This window comes from Sorex araneus, chromosome 3 (genome assembly GCF_027595985.1).
Source record: "Sorex araneus isolate mSorAra2 chromosome 3, mSorAra2.pri, whole genome shotgun sequence".
NCBI lineage: Eukaryota > Metazoa > Chordata > Mammalia > Eulipotyphla > Soricidae > Sorex > Sorex araneus.
In genome coordinates, this window is record NC_073304.1 from 194332054 (window position 1) to 194346796 (window position 14743).

Below are 14743 nucleotides of genomic sequence, written 5' to 3' on the forward strand. Positions count from 1 at the left end.
TATAGCTCAGTGGCAGAGTAAATTCCTTATAGGAGGCTGTGGGTTTGATCCCTGATGAAAGGAAGAGAAAGAAAGAAAGGTGAAAAAGAGTGAGGGAAGAAGGCAGGCAGGCAAAAAATTTATTTATTTATTTATAATTTTTTAAATTTTATTGAATCACCGTGAAATAGTTACAAGCTTTCATGTTTGGGTTACAACCTCAAAAGATCAAACACCCATCCCTCTACCAGTGAACATTCCCCACCCCAATAAACCGGGTATACTCCCCCTTTCCCACCCTCCCCCTGCCTCTACGGCAGATAATATTTCCCATACTCTCTCTCTACTTTTGGGCATTATAGCTTGCAACACAGACACTGATAGGTCATCATGTTTGGTCCATTATCTACTTTCGGCATGCATCTCCCATCCCAACTGGTTCCTCCAGCCATCATTTTCTTAGTGATCCCTTCTCTATTCCACCAGGCAGGAAAAATTTTAATACTTAGATATTCACTCTCTCCCCCGCTCTCTCCCTCCAACCCCCCACCAACATACACACATAAGAAATTTAATAGTTACAAAAAATATAATGCAGACACACTCTCTGTACACATTCACACTACTGTGTGTATCTTTATTATTTAGTTTAGGTTTTGGGGTCAAACCTGGCCTGTGCTCAGGAATCACTACTGGCAGGCCTTGAGGAACCATGTGTAGTTCTAAAGATAAAATCAAGGTCAATCAGGTGTTAAGTCAAATAATGCCTTACCCCTCTACTAAAACTCTGGCCCTGTGCATGTGCTTTAAAGAGACTTAAAACTTACGGCTGTAGCAGGGGCTGGAGCAATAGCACAGCACGTAGGGTGTTTGCCTTGCATGTGGCTGACCCAGATTCGATTCCCAGCATCCCATATGGTCCCCTGAGCACTGCCACAGGTAATTCCTGACTGCAGAGCCAGGAGTAACCCCTGTGCACTGCCGGGTATGACCCCCCCCCCAAAAAAAAAACAACAAACAAACAAACAACTTAAGGCTGTAGAATTATTTCTTCAACTTAATGACAATACTACCACATAATCCCAATTAGCAAAGCCAGTCCTCATGGATATTTCAGTCAGATCAGAATTAATTTCTGTAAGAAATCTGGCTTCATTTTTCAATAGGTGTAACATGCTAATATGTCCCTATGATAACAATCTGATTTAGGATTCTACATTAGAAAGAAAAAGGAAGGGAGGATCAGAGAGAAAGTACAGGAATACAGGGGTTAAGCCACTTGTCCAGCATGTAGGAGACCCTATTTCTACCCCTGACACCACATTGGGAATGTGCTGACCTTCCGCTTCTCCCCAAAGGGGGGGGGGGGGAGAGAGAGGGAGGAGAGAAGATAATTGATAAGAAAGAAAATTCAAGTAAGAGAAGAAACTGAAGGAGATGACTGGGGCACTGCAAAGTGTCTGCACCCTGACTCTTCATTATTTCTCAGAAACTGCTCTCATTTCAAAATGTCCTTTTGGTGTTGCTTTGAGGATTTAGACCCCAGAGCAATACATCACTGTAGTATTCAAGATGGGCAGGAAGTCTTTCCCAAAAAATCTCATATAAATATATAGATTTCTCATATCTTTCTTATATAAAGAAACAGAAAGAATATTTGAAAGGAAGGTGGGAATTGAAGACATAGCAGACCTAAGGTTAGCACCCTAAGTTTGCACAAAAAAGAGAAGACATATGGAATTGTGAAGATCAGGAAAATTATTCCCTTCAAAGTTGCTGACATTAATAATGAATTATTTATGGATTAAAGTCAGTTGTCTAAAACTGCTAAAATGACACTGCAAGGGGAGGTGAGAGACGATTAAAAACAGAAAACGTGATTGGTTATAGGTATGTTGTTGAGCTAAGTGACTACTATATAAACTTTGATGTATAATAGAAATCTCTAAAACGAAATATGAGAAGAGAAAATGAAACAACTCCAGGTCATCAACCAGAGTTCAGGTATTCTTAATCTAAAGAACACACAGAAAACATAAGTGACAAGAAAATGTGAATTTTCTTCCAGCATTTCTACCCACATGAATTTTTTAAAGTTTTATTCCATTTCATATGATACCAATAATAATAGGAAAGATATTGAGGGTGAAAAAATAAAAACAGTTAAGAGACACAGGAAAGTACTTTGAATATGTATTTGAGATTAACTATACTCGAAGGAAAATGTTCTGAATAGTATTTCTAGGGAAAAGAATCAATCTGAAAAAAGCACACTGTTCAAATATATTGCCAACTTAATTATGAGGATCAATATTAGATAAAATGATTCTTACCAATATGGTGTTCCCACAAAAGAATTGGCAGGAGATGCCATGGAAGCAGACCCAAAGTCAGCAAGTTTCACCTGGCCTGGTTCTGTTAGTAGAATGTTTCCTGCTTTGATATCTCTGGGTTTAAAGAACAAGGAAAATTACTTCTCTTACCTCCATTAGACTGTGTTGAAAATAAAAATAAAAATTTATAAAATATGGAAAATAACAAAATAATTAAGCACTATGATAACCTGTCAACTGGGATGAGAACTTAAGATTCAAATAGGAGAACAAAATACCCAGAAATTTAATAAATAATGTAGTGTCAACTTTCTAAAAAACAAAATAGTAAAAAAAGAAATGCAATCAGGCTGGAGAGAGAGTACAGTGGGTAGGTTGCTTGCCTTGCACACAGCCAACCCGAGTTCGATCCCTGGCAATCAGTTCAAAGCCAAATCTGAGTTTGGGATTCAGCTTGGGTGAGGGTGGCAGCTAATCAGAAAAGGTGGCTGGTGTGATCTGTGCAGATGACACCAGGGCACATCCCGATTTACCCGAAAGCTCCTAGAGCTTCTAGTTTTCCCCTGAATGCTAGAGAATATCCTTCCTCAGCACACAAAAAAGGCAGGACAGAAACCATCTCCAACTAAGGAACATTTAGTGGCTTGCAGGTGGCTCCCTCTCAGGAGCCAATGAGGTCACTGATTCCTATATATTAGATTGGGGGGGGGTGCAGAAAACAATACACGATTCTGAAATAATAATATTTAGCTTTAGCTTTTCAGGGTTAACAAATCCAACAGATCAATTCCTTGTAAATATATAATAATTTTCAAAGTGCTTACCTATGGATCATGGTATGAGAATGTAAGTAAGCTAATCCCTGGAGAGCACCATGTGTAATTGCTGCTATTTCCACTTCTTGCAATGGCTTTTTGTGAACTAAAAACAAAAAAAAAATATTTGTTTTATAGAATACTTGAGAGGCTGCTAAAATCTCAGAGTCAGGACGAATGAAGATATTACTGGCACCAGCTCAAGTGAATTGATGAACAATGGGATGACAGTGATACATGATGCCTAATACATGGGGCAATAGATTAAATACATGGGGCAACAGGTTAAAACATTTGGGTGGGAGGGGGGGCATACTGGGGTTCTTGGTGGTGGAACATGTGCACTGGTGAAGGGATAGGGGTCTGATCATTGAGTGACTGAGACCTGAACCTGAAAGCTTTGTAACTTTTTTCATGGTGATTCAATAAAAAAAAAAAAAAAAAACCACATTTAGCAAGAAGGGATTTGTTTTCCAAGATAATGAACAAGGCTATTGAACTTTAGGTAGGTAACTAATAAATACTTAACTATATGCCTGATAAAGAGCTTATACCCAATTTATCTACAATGAGTATTTAGTAATTATCTTGTGATTATAAAAATAGAAGAAACAGAAAAGTTATTATTTTATTGTCACATATCTTCATTCTTAACAGGAATGATCAAGGTGAATGACAAAGAATACAGAAAAACACTTTTTACTCAGTCATGAGAGAAATTCAGCCGTTTTGTGCAACTGCATAACACTTAATGGAGATAATATACACCATGATGCGAATCTAGGAAAGGCTAAGGATTTTACTATTTCTGCAAAGATTTTTAATTAATACTAGCATTGTTTAAGAAAGCTGACTGAATTCTTTTCTTGTTAATAGCTACCGAGAGTATCCCGCCTGCACAGCAGAACCTGGCAAGCTACCCGTGGCGTATTCGATATGCCAGAAACAATAACAAGTCTCACAATGGAGACGTTACTGGTGCCCGCTCTAACAAATCGATGAACAACGAGACAACAGTGCTACAGTGCTATTGTGTTATTTAATAATAAAAAGGAAACCTACCTTCGAGTAAATCTGAAGCAGATCCTAAACAATATTCCATTACAAGCTATAAGAGAAAAAAAAATTTTTAAAGCATTAAACATATTAAGAAGATTCTGGTCGAGATCAAATAAAATCACCGAAGAGATCAAGAAGAGAGTCCAAGTAAAAGAAAGTATTCATCATTTACCTTAAAAAACATGGGCTAAGTACATGCTTCTCATGTAAAGGTCTGGGCATAAAGTTCAGTTTTGATCCCTAGCACGACATGATCCCTTGAGCACTGTCAAGAATAGTCTGTTGAGAACTGCCAGAAGTAGTTACTTGAACACTGCCAGGAGTAGTTCCCTGAGCACTGCTTGAGGGTAGGCCCCCCAATCTTTTTTAAAAAAATCTACAGAAACAAGGGCCGGAGTGGTAACACAGTGGGTAAGGTGTTTGCTTTACACGCAGCTGACCCACGTTCAATCCCCAGCACTGTCAGGAGTAATTCCTGAGTGAAGAGCCAGGAGCAAACCCTAAGCACTGCCAGGTGTGACATGCCCCCCAAGCCCCCCCCAAAAAAACACAAAAATTCCAAAAATTTTTTGAGGTGGAAGGATATAGTGGTGAAAGATATACTTGCCTTGAAAACATGAGGCTCTGGGTTTAATCCCTGGCATCACAAAACAACAACAAAATAAAAGTTCTGTACTTAGCAATTTATTAAATGCACATATAAGGTTAAACTAATGATAAATTAATCTTTAACATGTTGACAGTGAAGCACACCGCTGGTGGCTCACACTTGATATGGCTTATGAACATAAATTGCAGCAATGGCAACATCACATCAAAAAAAAAAATTTAACGGCATAGTGAGTAGGGCACTTGCCTTTTACACAGCTAACCCAGGTTCAGTCTCCAGCACCATTATGGTTCTGTGAACATAGAGTCAGCAGTAAGACCTGAGCACTGTCAGGTGTGACCCAAACACAAAGAAAAAAAAAATTTCAGAGAGGCCACACCCAGCAGAACTAAGGGGGCTGGGTCATTCCCTCTGATGATAGGCCCAGAAATGTAAGAGTGATGATTCAGTGCTTGGAATTCACCACAGCTACAACCAACAGTGCTCAGTGGACAAGAGCTAGAATTTAGTTCCTTCTATATACTAGGCAGGCGCTCTACCACGTGAGAACATGATAATTAATGTAGCCCCTATTAATCTTTTATAATTTCAATAATCACTTGTATAAATATGTTTCATTTGTAATTACTAACTGAAATTATAAAGGGAATAATTAATATTTATTTTCTCAATAAAGTTTCTCATTTACCTTTTGTTTCATATAAAGAATCACAATCAATTCAATCAGGACTCACCAGGATTATTGTGATTTACAGGCTATAATACAATCGATGTCAAAAAAATATGATAACTTTCAACCCTAAGTAAAGGATTTTTATGTCTGATAAACATATGAAGAACACTACTGCTAAAAAAATAATTTTATCATATACACAAAGCTAAGTCAATTAAATCTCTGTAGCCAACTTAAAAAAATTCTATTATTTCATATTGCCTAGAAGCTCTAGGAAATGCTGCTCTTCCTTCTTCAGTACGAACTTACAAGTCGAGGTATTTTTGCATAACTTTACAAAACCACTTTAAGACATACTTAAATTAACTGAAAACCAAAATGCAAAGATAAGAATGAATACTTACCCATGCTGTGTGCTCACGTAAATAGCAGCCTTTATATTCTATACTGTTAGGATGTTTTATTCTTTGTAAAAATTTAACTTCCTTAATAATGTCCTGCCATTTCTGTAAGGAGAGAAAAAGGAATAAAAAAGTAGGAAAACTGCTTTCCTCAGAAAGTTATGTAAGAAAGAAGTAATTATAAGATAAAGGAAGCATAATGAGAACTACTACTTTATTTGTAATATTTTTATTAAATTTTAAAATAGAAAATTTAAAAGAAACTACATGGATAATTTAAAATATGATTATATAACTGATAAAATTATTTAATTAAGGTGGGCAACTATGCTATGCTCACCATTATGCCACCACTGCTTAGAATTATTTTATTGAGGGTAGAAACAAATTGTAATTTGATTTTTAAAAAACGGGGGGGGCCTCATCCAGAAGATACTCAGAGGTTACTCTTGGCTCTGCAACTCAGGAATTATTCCTGGCAGTGCTAGGGGGACAATATAGGATTCTTGGGATCAAACTGGGCCGACCACATGCAAGGCAAACACCCTATCCACTGTGCTATCACTCCAGCCCCAGTAATTTGATTACATTTTTAAAAAGACTACAGGCTTATTTATTATGCCGGCTGTTCTGAGCTTGGAGATGCAGACTGCAATACAAATACCCTAAAATCATAAAGGCTTGAGATTACAGGTGCTTAACACTTGCCATCTCCATCACCGGGATATGGCTGATGCAGTAATCTCGTAACCACAAATTCACAGCAGCATTTCCATTGCTACAGGTCAACCACAAATCCTCAGCACAGGCTCAATTTGGAGAGTGAGAGTCCTTGATTACTCTCTAGTCTGCTCATGCTGGGTCCTCTACTGCTGGTCCAGGCATTATGAAGGAAAGGAAATTGACCCTTCAATGGATAGGGACAAAAGCATAAGGTCTCCAAACACACTAGAACTTTCCAAGTCCCCTAAGGATGACTTCAAAGCAATAAGCCTGGGACTAGACAAATAGTACCGTAATTCTTTAGTTACAAACAAAACAAAACAAAACAACCAAAAAACCCAACTCTTCAATTAAAAAAATAAAAGACTTAATGGGAGGGCCAAAGAGACAGTATAGCCTTGCACGCAGATTACATGAAGCTACAGTACTGGATGGCTGACCCTCGGATGATCCCCAGCAATGCATGATCTCCCAAGCACCACAGGAAGCAATTCCTAAGAAGAGGCCAGAGTAGACACCCCCAGCCCCTGGTACCACTGGCTGAGGACCAAACGTCTCCAATTCCCCGTAATTTTTTTTTTGGGGGGGAAGGATTTGGACCACCCCGTGTGGTAGTCAGGGATCACTCCTGGAAGTGCTCAGGACACCATATGTAGTGCCAGGGATCATACCCAGGTCAGCAATATACAAGGCTAGTGCTGTATATTGTATTAACTCTCTGGCCCCAGCCACTTTACTATTATTGCTCAACAGATAGGAAGCTCTAGCACAACAATTATGCTAAGAAAAAGAAATTAAAAGGGATTCAGGTTGAAAAAGAAATGAAAATATCCACTTCCACAACTAATCTCAGAGAGATGCTGCTATTGAGTTGTACCAGGTAGACCTGGTTCCAAGGTGAGGTTTCTGAAGCCTTCTTGGAATGGTAGTGGGCAGAGTACCTCCCCTGCTAGAAACTCAGTGCTCCACCCAATTTCCTCCAGTGTACAAAGAGCTAAGTTTCACAACTTCATTCAGAGAGACTCCACCACTAAGTGGTACCAGACAGGCCTGGTCTCCCAGCTGAGATCTCTGGTGTCTTTTGGGGATGGCAGGTGGGGTGGGGGGAGTGGAGAGGCAATTTCTCACCCTGCTGAAGGCTCAGTACCCCACCAACACCTGACTTTCTCTGATATACAAAAGGTCCAGCTCCAGGACTAATCTCAAAGAGACTGAATCATCCAAGTTCCACAGCTCCTGGAGACATGATCACAGCTATGTGACAACTTCAACTCTCACAGTAATGACAGCCCAGTAGGAGCACAGCAAATTAGATGGAAAGATGCGTAGAAGTCCACTAAAGTCAATGAGCAAAAACATAATACAGAGACTCCACTAGACTAGCACCAAACAGTTTAGTAAATCCTCAATGGCTTCAGTAACCCCATTGTGTGATGGATGTTGTAACAAGCAATATAAAGTAAATTATTCAGTGCCTGCTAAGGGGGTTGGGTGGGAAACTGAGGACATTTGTGGAGGGTAGGTCACACTGGTGGTGACTGGTATTGGAACACTGAATGTAAGAAACAACTGAAATATGGACAACTTTGTAAATCACAATGTTTAAACTTTAAAACATTAAAAAACAGAAAGAAAACTATCACTATTTTCAGAAGACATAAGACAAATGGAAATCCTAGTAACCCAAACAAAACTTTGTTGCAAATAATAAATAAGAAATAAAAAAAATACAATTCACAATTGTGTCAAAAACATCAAGTGTCTGGGAAACAACAAAAGATGTGAAAGATATGCCTAAAAACTATAAATTAATATGAAAAGAACAAAGAACACAAGAAAATGGAAAAATACTTCATGTTCATACCTTAAAAGAATAAATACTGTTACAATGACAATCCTATCCAAATATCCAAAGCATTATTCAGATTCAATGCAATCCCTATCAAAATTTTAACATGTTTAAAGGACACCAATACTAAAATTTGTCTTTTTTTTTTTGGGTCACACTCGGTGATGTTCAGCGCTGACTCCTGGCTCTGCACTCAGGAATCACTCCTGGTGGTGCCCGGGGAGCATATGGGATGCTGGGAATCGAACCCGGATTGGTCGAGTGCAAGGCAAACACCCTACCCGCTGTACTATCACTCCAGCCCATATTACTAAAATTTGTTTGGAAGTAAGCAACTCCTGAGCATTCTGAGGGGGAAAAAAAGTAAGATAATGGGAGGAAATACATCTGTCCTTAAACCTTTTACTATAGAACTACAAAACAAAATAATGTGGCTCTAGAATAAAAACAGTTCCTCAAGTCAATCTCCGGCATGCCATATGGTCAAGAGAAGCATTGCCGGGTATGGCTCCAAAACAAAAACAAAAAGAAAATTTAGTAAATATCCATAATGGAATACTATTCAACTATAAAAAATAATGAAATTATACCTTTTGTTTCAAGTTAAATAAAGTGAAATAAATCAAATGAACAAGAACAAGTGATAGATGTTATCACTCACATATGGTATAGAAACAACGAAAGGCAATGGACAATGGTGAATGAAAGCAAACCTTTGAACTCTGACAACAGAACTGTTGTTAGGAAGGTAGAACAGGAAAGGGAGAAATGATATAGATAGTGAAGACTAGAAATGACGTAAGGATAGAGATGGGGGCCAGAGAGATAAAACAGAGTGTAGGGCTCCTGACCCTAATTTGATCCCTGACATACCTCCAGTAGGAATAAGCTCTGAACACTATTCGATATGGCTCCAAAATGAAAACAAACAAAAAGGATGAAAATGGATGATTTCTGGCACTTTGGTAGTAGTGGAGATACCCAATTTTGCATATCAAAAGCATAAATATTAACAATATTATTAAAATGTATCAAAAATTTATATACAATATAATTTATTGTCAAATTAATATTATTCTAGGTTTTTTTTAAGGAAGTTAATCTCTATGACAGTAAAATATTAGAATATAATTTAAAAATTCAAAGCAGGGGTTATATGAGTTGGAAGGTCTCAGGGGAGTTCCAGGAAGAGGAGTAATGGTTTTATATAGCTCTAGATATAACTGTATACATTCAAGATCTAAGAAAAAAAATTCACTGAGATACACACTTAAAATTTGTACATTTTTGTGTCTTACTCTTTCTGAAAAATTCCTAGTCCCAAAATTAAAAGTGTATTCATTTCCTACCATGTGAAGACTAAATTTTACTTACCTCAGTAGACTGCTTTCCACTATAAGACATTTTCTTGATAGCCACAACTTCATTGGTACGCACATCTCGTGCCTAAAAAACAAAGAGTCACTGTGAAATTAATGGATTAAATCTGGGCAACCATTTCTCTGAGTATGAAAGCATTCATAAGCTACCAAGTCAGAAAGGATACCAAAATGGTCCTTTTCCCCCCTCCCGGTAAAAACAAGGACCATGTGGTTCCAAGGATATAATTCAGGTCCTACATCTACCATTTCAGCCCTTTCTTCAAGAACTCAAAATGCATAAACAAGTTTCCAGCCAAAAAAAAAAAAAATTATTGAAAGTGATCTAATGAAATTATGAGGGACTGGGAATGTAGATTAAGTTGTAAAGTGCATTCTTTCCATGAGGCCTAGGTTTGAGTATATAAATGTATTAGTATACATGCATATACACATACACAGAAATAAGAAAATGTGGGAAAATAAACTGAAAAAGTATCAGTTATGGGGCCAGAGTGACAGTATAGCAGGTACGGCATTTGCTTTGCATGCGGCCAACCTGAGTTCAACCCCAAGCATCCCATATGGTCCCCTGAACACCAACCGGAGTAATTCCTAAGTGTACACACATCGCCAGGTTGACCCAAAAAGTAAAAAAATAAATATATAAAAGTCAATTATTTAATAAAAATGATAGCACTGTAGCATTGTCATAAAAATAAAAATGGTCAAGAAAATATGTACAATGGGGCTGGAGCGACAGCACAGCGGGTAGGGCATTTGCCTTGCACGCGGCCGACCCGGGTTCGAATCCCAGCATCCCATATGGTCCCCTGAGCACGGCCAGGGGTGATTCCTGAGTGCAGAGCCAGGAGTAACCCCTGTGCATCGCCAGGTATGACCCAAAAAGCAAAAAAAAAAAAAAAAAAAAAAAAAAGTACAAGAAGCAGTATCACTGTATCACTGTCATCAGGTTGCTCATCGATTTGCTCAAGCAGGCACCAGTAATGTCTCCATTTTGAAACTTGTTACTATTTTTTGGCATATTGAATATGCCACAGGTAGCTTGCCAGGCTCTGCCATGCAGGCGAGATACTCTTAGTAGCTTGCTCTCCAAGAGGGGCAGAGGAATCGAATCCAGGTCAGCCGCATGCAAGGCAAATGCCCTACTGCTGTGCTATTGTTTCAGCCCAAAAAGCAATAACCAAAAATAAATAAAGAAAACAATCTTCAGTGGAAAATAGTTTTACAAATGGAACATTCCAGGGTATAAGAAAGCAGGGGAGTGGGAAGGAAAGCTATTTTATTCTTTTTTTCAGGATAGTAGAGAGGTGCTTTAGGTCACAACTGGCAGTGTTTATGGCTTACTCTTGGTAGTTCTTGGGGGACTGTATGTGGAATGAAACTGAGTTGGCTGTATAAAAGGGAAACATCTTAACCCCTCTATCTCTCTGGCCCTAATTAGATTAGGAAGTGAAATCTGGGGGTGGAGAGATAAAAAAGAACAAATTGAAACCTCACAAATCTCACAAACAGCATAAAATAAAGTTAGGTACCATTATTTTATAAATATATAGGAAAATTCTAAATAAAACTTAAAAGCTAAGACAGAACATTAAAGTCATTTAAATAAAGCACACTTCAATTGAAATGTCTGATTTTTTAAAAACAGGTGTGTGATGGCGTGATAGTACATTGGGTAGGGTGCTTGGCCTTGCATGTAGCTGACCCTGGTTCGATCCCCGGCATCCCATATGGTCCCTGAACATGCTAGGAGTAATTCCTGAGCACAGAGCCAGGAGTAACCCTTGAGCACCAGGTATGGCCCAAAAATAAAAACAAAAAAAGAAATGTGTAAGATTTTATTACTAGGTAAATATTTCCCAATTTATAACATTTAACTAAAGGCCAAGGGGAAATTATACCTAAGTGTTCAGTAAAACTATCCCAACTCTAAATGTATTCAATTTCTAAGAGACAACTCTTAGAAAATGAAAACTAGAAAGGCAGTTCTTCAAGGCCAGAGAGACAGAATAGAGGGTAAGGTTCTTGCCTTACACACAGCTGGCCCAAGCTCAATCCCTAGCACCTTGTATTGGTTCTCTGAGGTCCACCAGAAGTAGCCCTTGAATACAGAGCCAGAAATAAGTCCTCTGCACAGCTAGGTGTTGCCCAACCCATCTCTCTCCCCCAGAAGTAACATCATCAAATTGGCTATATTTTAAGCAATAAACAGATTTATTGCAATACCCATCAAGATCCCAAAGACATTTATCACAGAAACAGAACAAAAAACCCTAAGGCTCGAGATATAGGGATAAGGTGCTTATCTTGCATACAAGGTGCCTGTCGTATTCCATCCCAGGCACCATATATGATTCCCTGAGTATAGCCATGGCATGCTCCTCTCCTGCCACCTCTCAAAAAAGAAAAGGAAAAAGCAACAAAAATCTATAATTTATTTAGAACTGCGAAAACCCCAATTGGCAAAAATAATCTGGGGGAAAAAGGGCTGGGGGTGTGGGGGTAGACAAAACAGGGCTGGAGAGATAGTACAGAACAGCAGGTAAGGCACTTGCCTTGCATGAGGCTGACCTGGATTCAATCTCCAGTCACATATGTTTTTCCCAGTACCTCCAAGAGTGATCCCTGAGCATAAAGCCAGGTGTGGCCCCAAAACAAAAAACCAACAAAATAAAGGTAAGCTGCTCTGTAACTTCAAACTCTACTACAAAGCCATTTTTATTTTTTTATTATTTTTTTTCTTTAATTAATTTATTTATTTTTAATTCGTGAATCACCCTGAGGGCACATTTACAGATTTATACACTTTTGTGCTTATGCTTCCCTCATACAAAGTTCGGGAACCCATCCCTTCACCAGTGCCCATTCTCCACCACCAGTAAACCCAGCATCCCTCCCACCCTCCCCGATCCCATCTCCCCCCACCCCACCCTGCCACTGTGGCAGGGCATTCCCTTCTGTTCTCTCTCTCTAATTAGCTGTTGTGATTTGCAATAAAGGTGTTGAGTGGCCACTGTGCTCAGTCTCTAGCCCTCATTCAGCCCGCAACTCCCTTCCCCCATATGGCCTTCGACTACATTATAGTTGGTGATCCCTTCTCTGAGTTGCCCTTTCCCCAGAATGTGAGGCCAGCCTCCAAGCCATGGAGTCAACCTCCTAGTACTTATTTCTACAATTCTTGGGTGTTAGTCTCCCACTCTGTTATTCTATATACCCTAGATGAGTGCAATCTTTCTATGTCTGTCTCTCTCTTTCTGACTCATTTCACTCAGCATGAAACTTTTCATGCCCATCCACTTAAATACAAAATTCGTGACCTCCTTTTTTCTGACAGCTGCATAGTATTCCATTGTATAGATGTACCAAAGTTTCCTTAGCCAGTCATCCGTTCTAGGGCATTCGGGTTTTTTCCAGATTCTGGCTATTGTAAATAGTGCTGCGATGAACATACATGTGCAGATGTTGTTTTGATTATACTTTTTTGCCTCTCTGGGATATATTCCCAGCAGTGGTATTGCTGGGTCAAATGGGAGCTCAACCTCTAATTTTTTGAGAGTCGTCCATATTGTTTTCCAGAAGGGCTGAACCAGTCGGCATTCCCACCAGCAGTGTAGAAGGGTCCCTTTCTCCCCACATCCTCTCCAACAGCGGTTGCTTTTGTTCTTTTGGATGTGTGCTAGTCTCTGTGGTGTGAGGTGGTATCTTGTGGTTGTTTTGATCTGCATCTCTCTGTGATGATTAGTGATGTAGAGCACTTTTTCATGTGCCTTTTGGCCATTCGTATTTCTTCCTTGGTAAGGTTTCTGTTCATTTCTTTGCCCCATTTTTTGATGGGGTTGGATGTTTTCTTCTTGTAGAGTTCAACCAATGCTTTATATACCATTGATATCAACCCCTTATCTGATGGGTATTGTGTAAATATCCTTTCCCATTCTGTGGACAGTCTTTGGATTCTGGCCACTGTATCTTTTGCGGTGCAGAAGCTTTTTAGTTTAATGTAGTCCCATTTGTTGATCTCTGTTTTTACTAGATTACTTAGTTCTGTGTCACCTTTGAAGATACCTTTATCTTCAATATCGTGGAGGGTTTTGCCGACCTTGTCTTCAATGTACCTTATGGTTTGTGGTCAAATGTTGAGGTCTTTAATCCATTTTGATCTGACTTTTGTGCATGGTGTCAGGTCAAGGTCTAAGCCCATTTTTTTGCATGTAGTTGTCCAGTTGTTCCAGCACCATTTGTTGAAGAGACTTTCCTTGTTCCACTTCACATCTCTTGCTCCCTTATCAAAGATTAGATGATCATACATTTGGGGTTGTGTGTAGGGATATTCCACCCTGTTCCATTGGTCTACGGCTCTGCCTTTGTTCCAGTACCATGCTGTTTTAATTGTTACTGACAAAGCCATTTTTAATCAAAACAGATATGTACTGAAATAAAAATAAACACAACATAGATCTATGGAATAGAATTCGAAGCCCGTGTGTGTGTGTGTGCGTGTGTATACATATACATATGTGAATAATATACCAAAGAAGTCAAGATTATTTATGTTCCTAAATTAAAAAAAAAGGGGGGGGGGCTGAAGCGATAGCACAGTGGGTAGGGCGGTGGGGCGTTTGCCTTGCACTCGGCCGATGAGGATTCAATTCCCAGCATCCCACATGGTCCCCTGAGCACCACCAAGGGTAATTCCTGAGTGCAGAGCCAGGAGTAACCCCTGTGCATCGCCGGGTGTAACCTCCCCTAAAAAAAAAAAATCTATGAAACAGTACAGTTTCATGACAGATTTTTGTTTTATTATTAGTGAGATGCAAATCAAAACAACAATGAAATACTACTTCATTTATCCCCAAAACAAATAACAAATATTAGAAGTGTGGAGAAAAGGGAATCACTGAATATTATTATAACAATCAAGA

General features: G+C 39.0%; 1 protein-coding gene across 1 annotated transcript in view; it reads right to left on the reverse strand.

Moving 5' to 3' along the window:
* The window catches only part of TAOK1 (TAO kinase 1), a 144154-nt gene that overhangs the window by 62177 nt on the left and 67234 nt on the right, over positions 1-14743 (reverse strand). Inside the window, exons 3-7 of the mRNA XM_055129847.1 lie at positions 9817-9888; positions 5874-5975; positions 4190-4235; positions 3137-3233; positions 2313-2426 (exon numbers count right to left, since the gene is read on the reverse strand). Coding sequence (XP_054985822.1) covers positions 2313-2426; positions 3137-3233; positions 4190-4235; positions 5874-5975; positions 9817-9888 — 431 coding nt within the window. The remainder of the gene's footprint in view (positions 1-2312; positions 2427-3136; positions 3234-4189; positions 4236-5873; positions 5976-9816; positions 9889-14743) is intronic.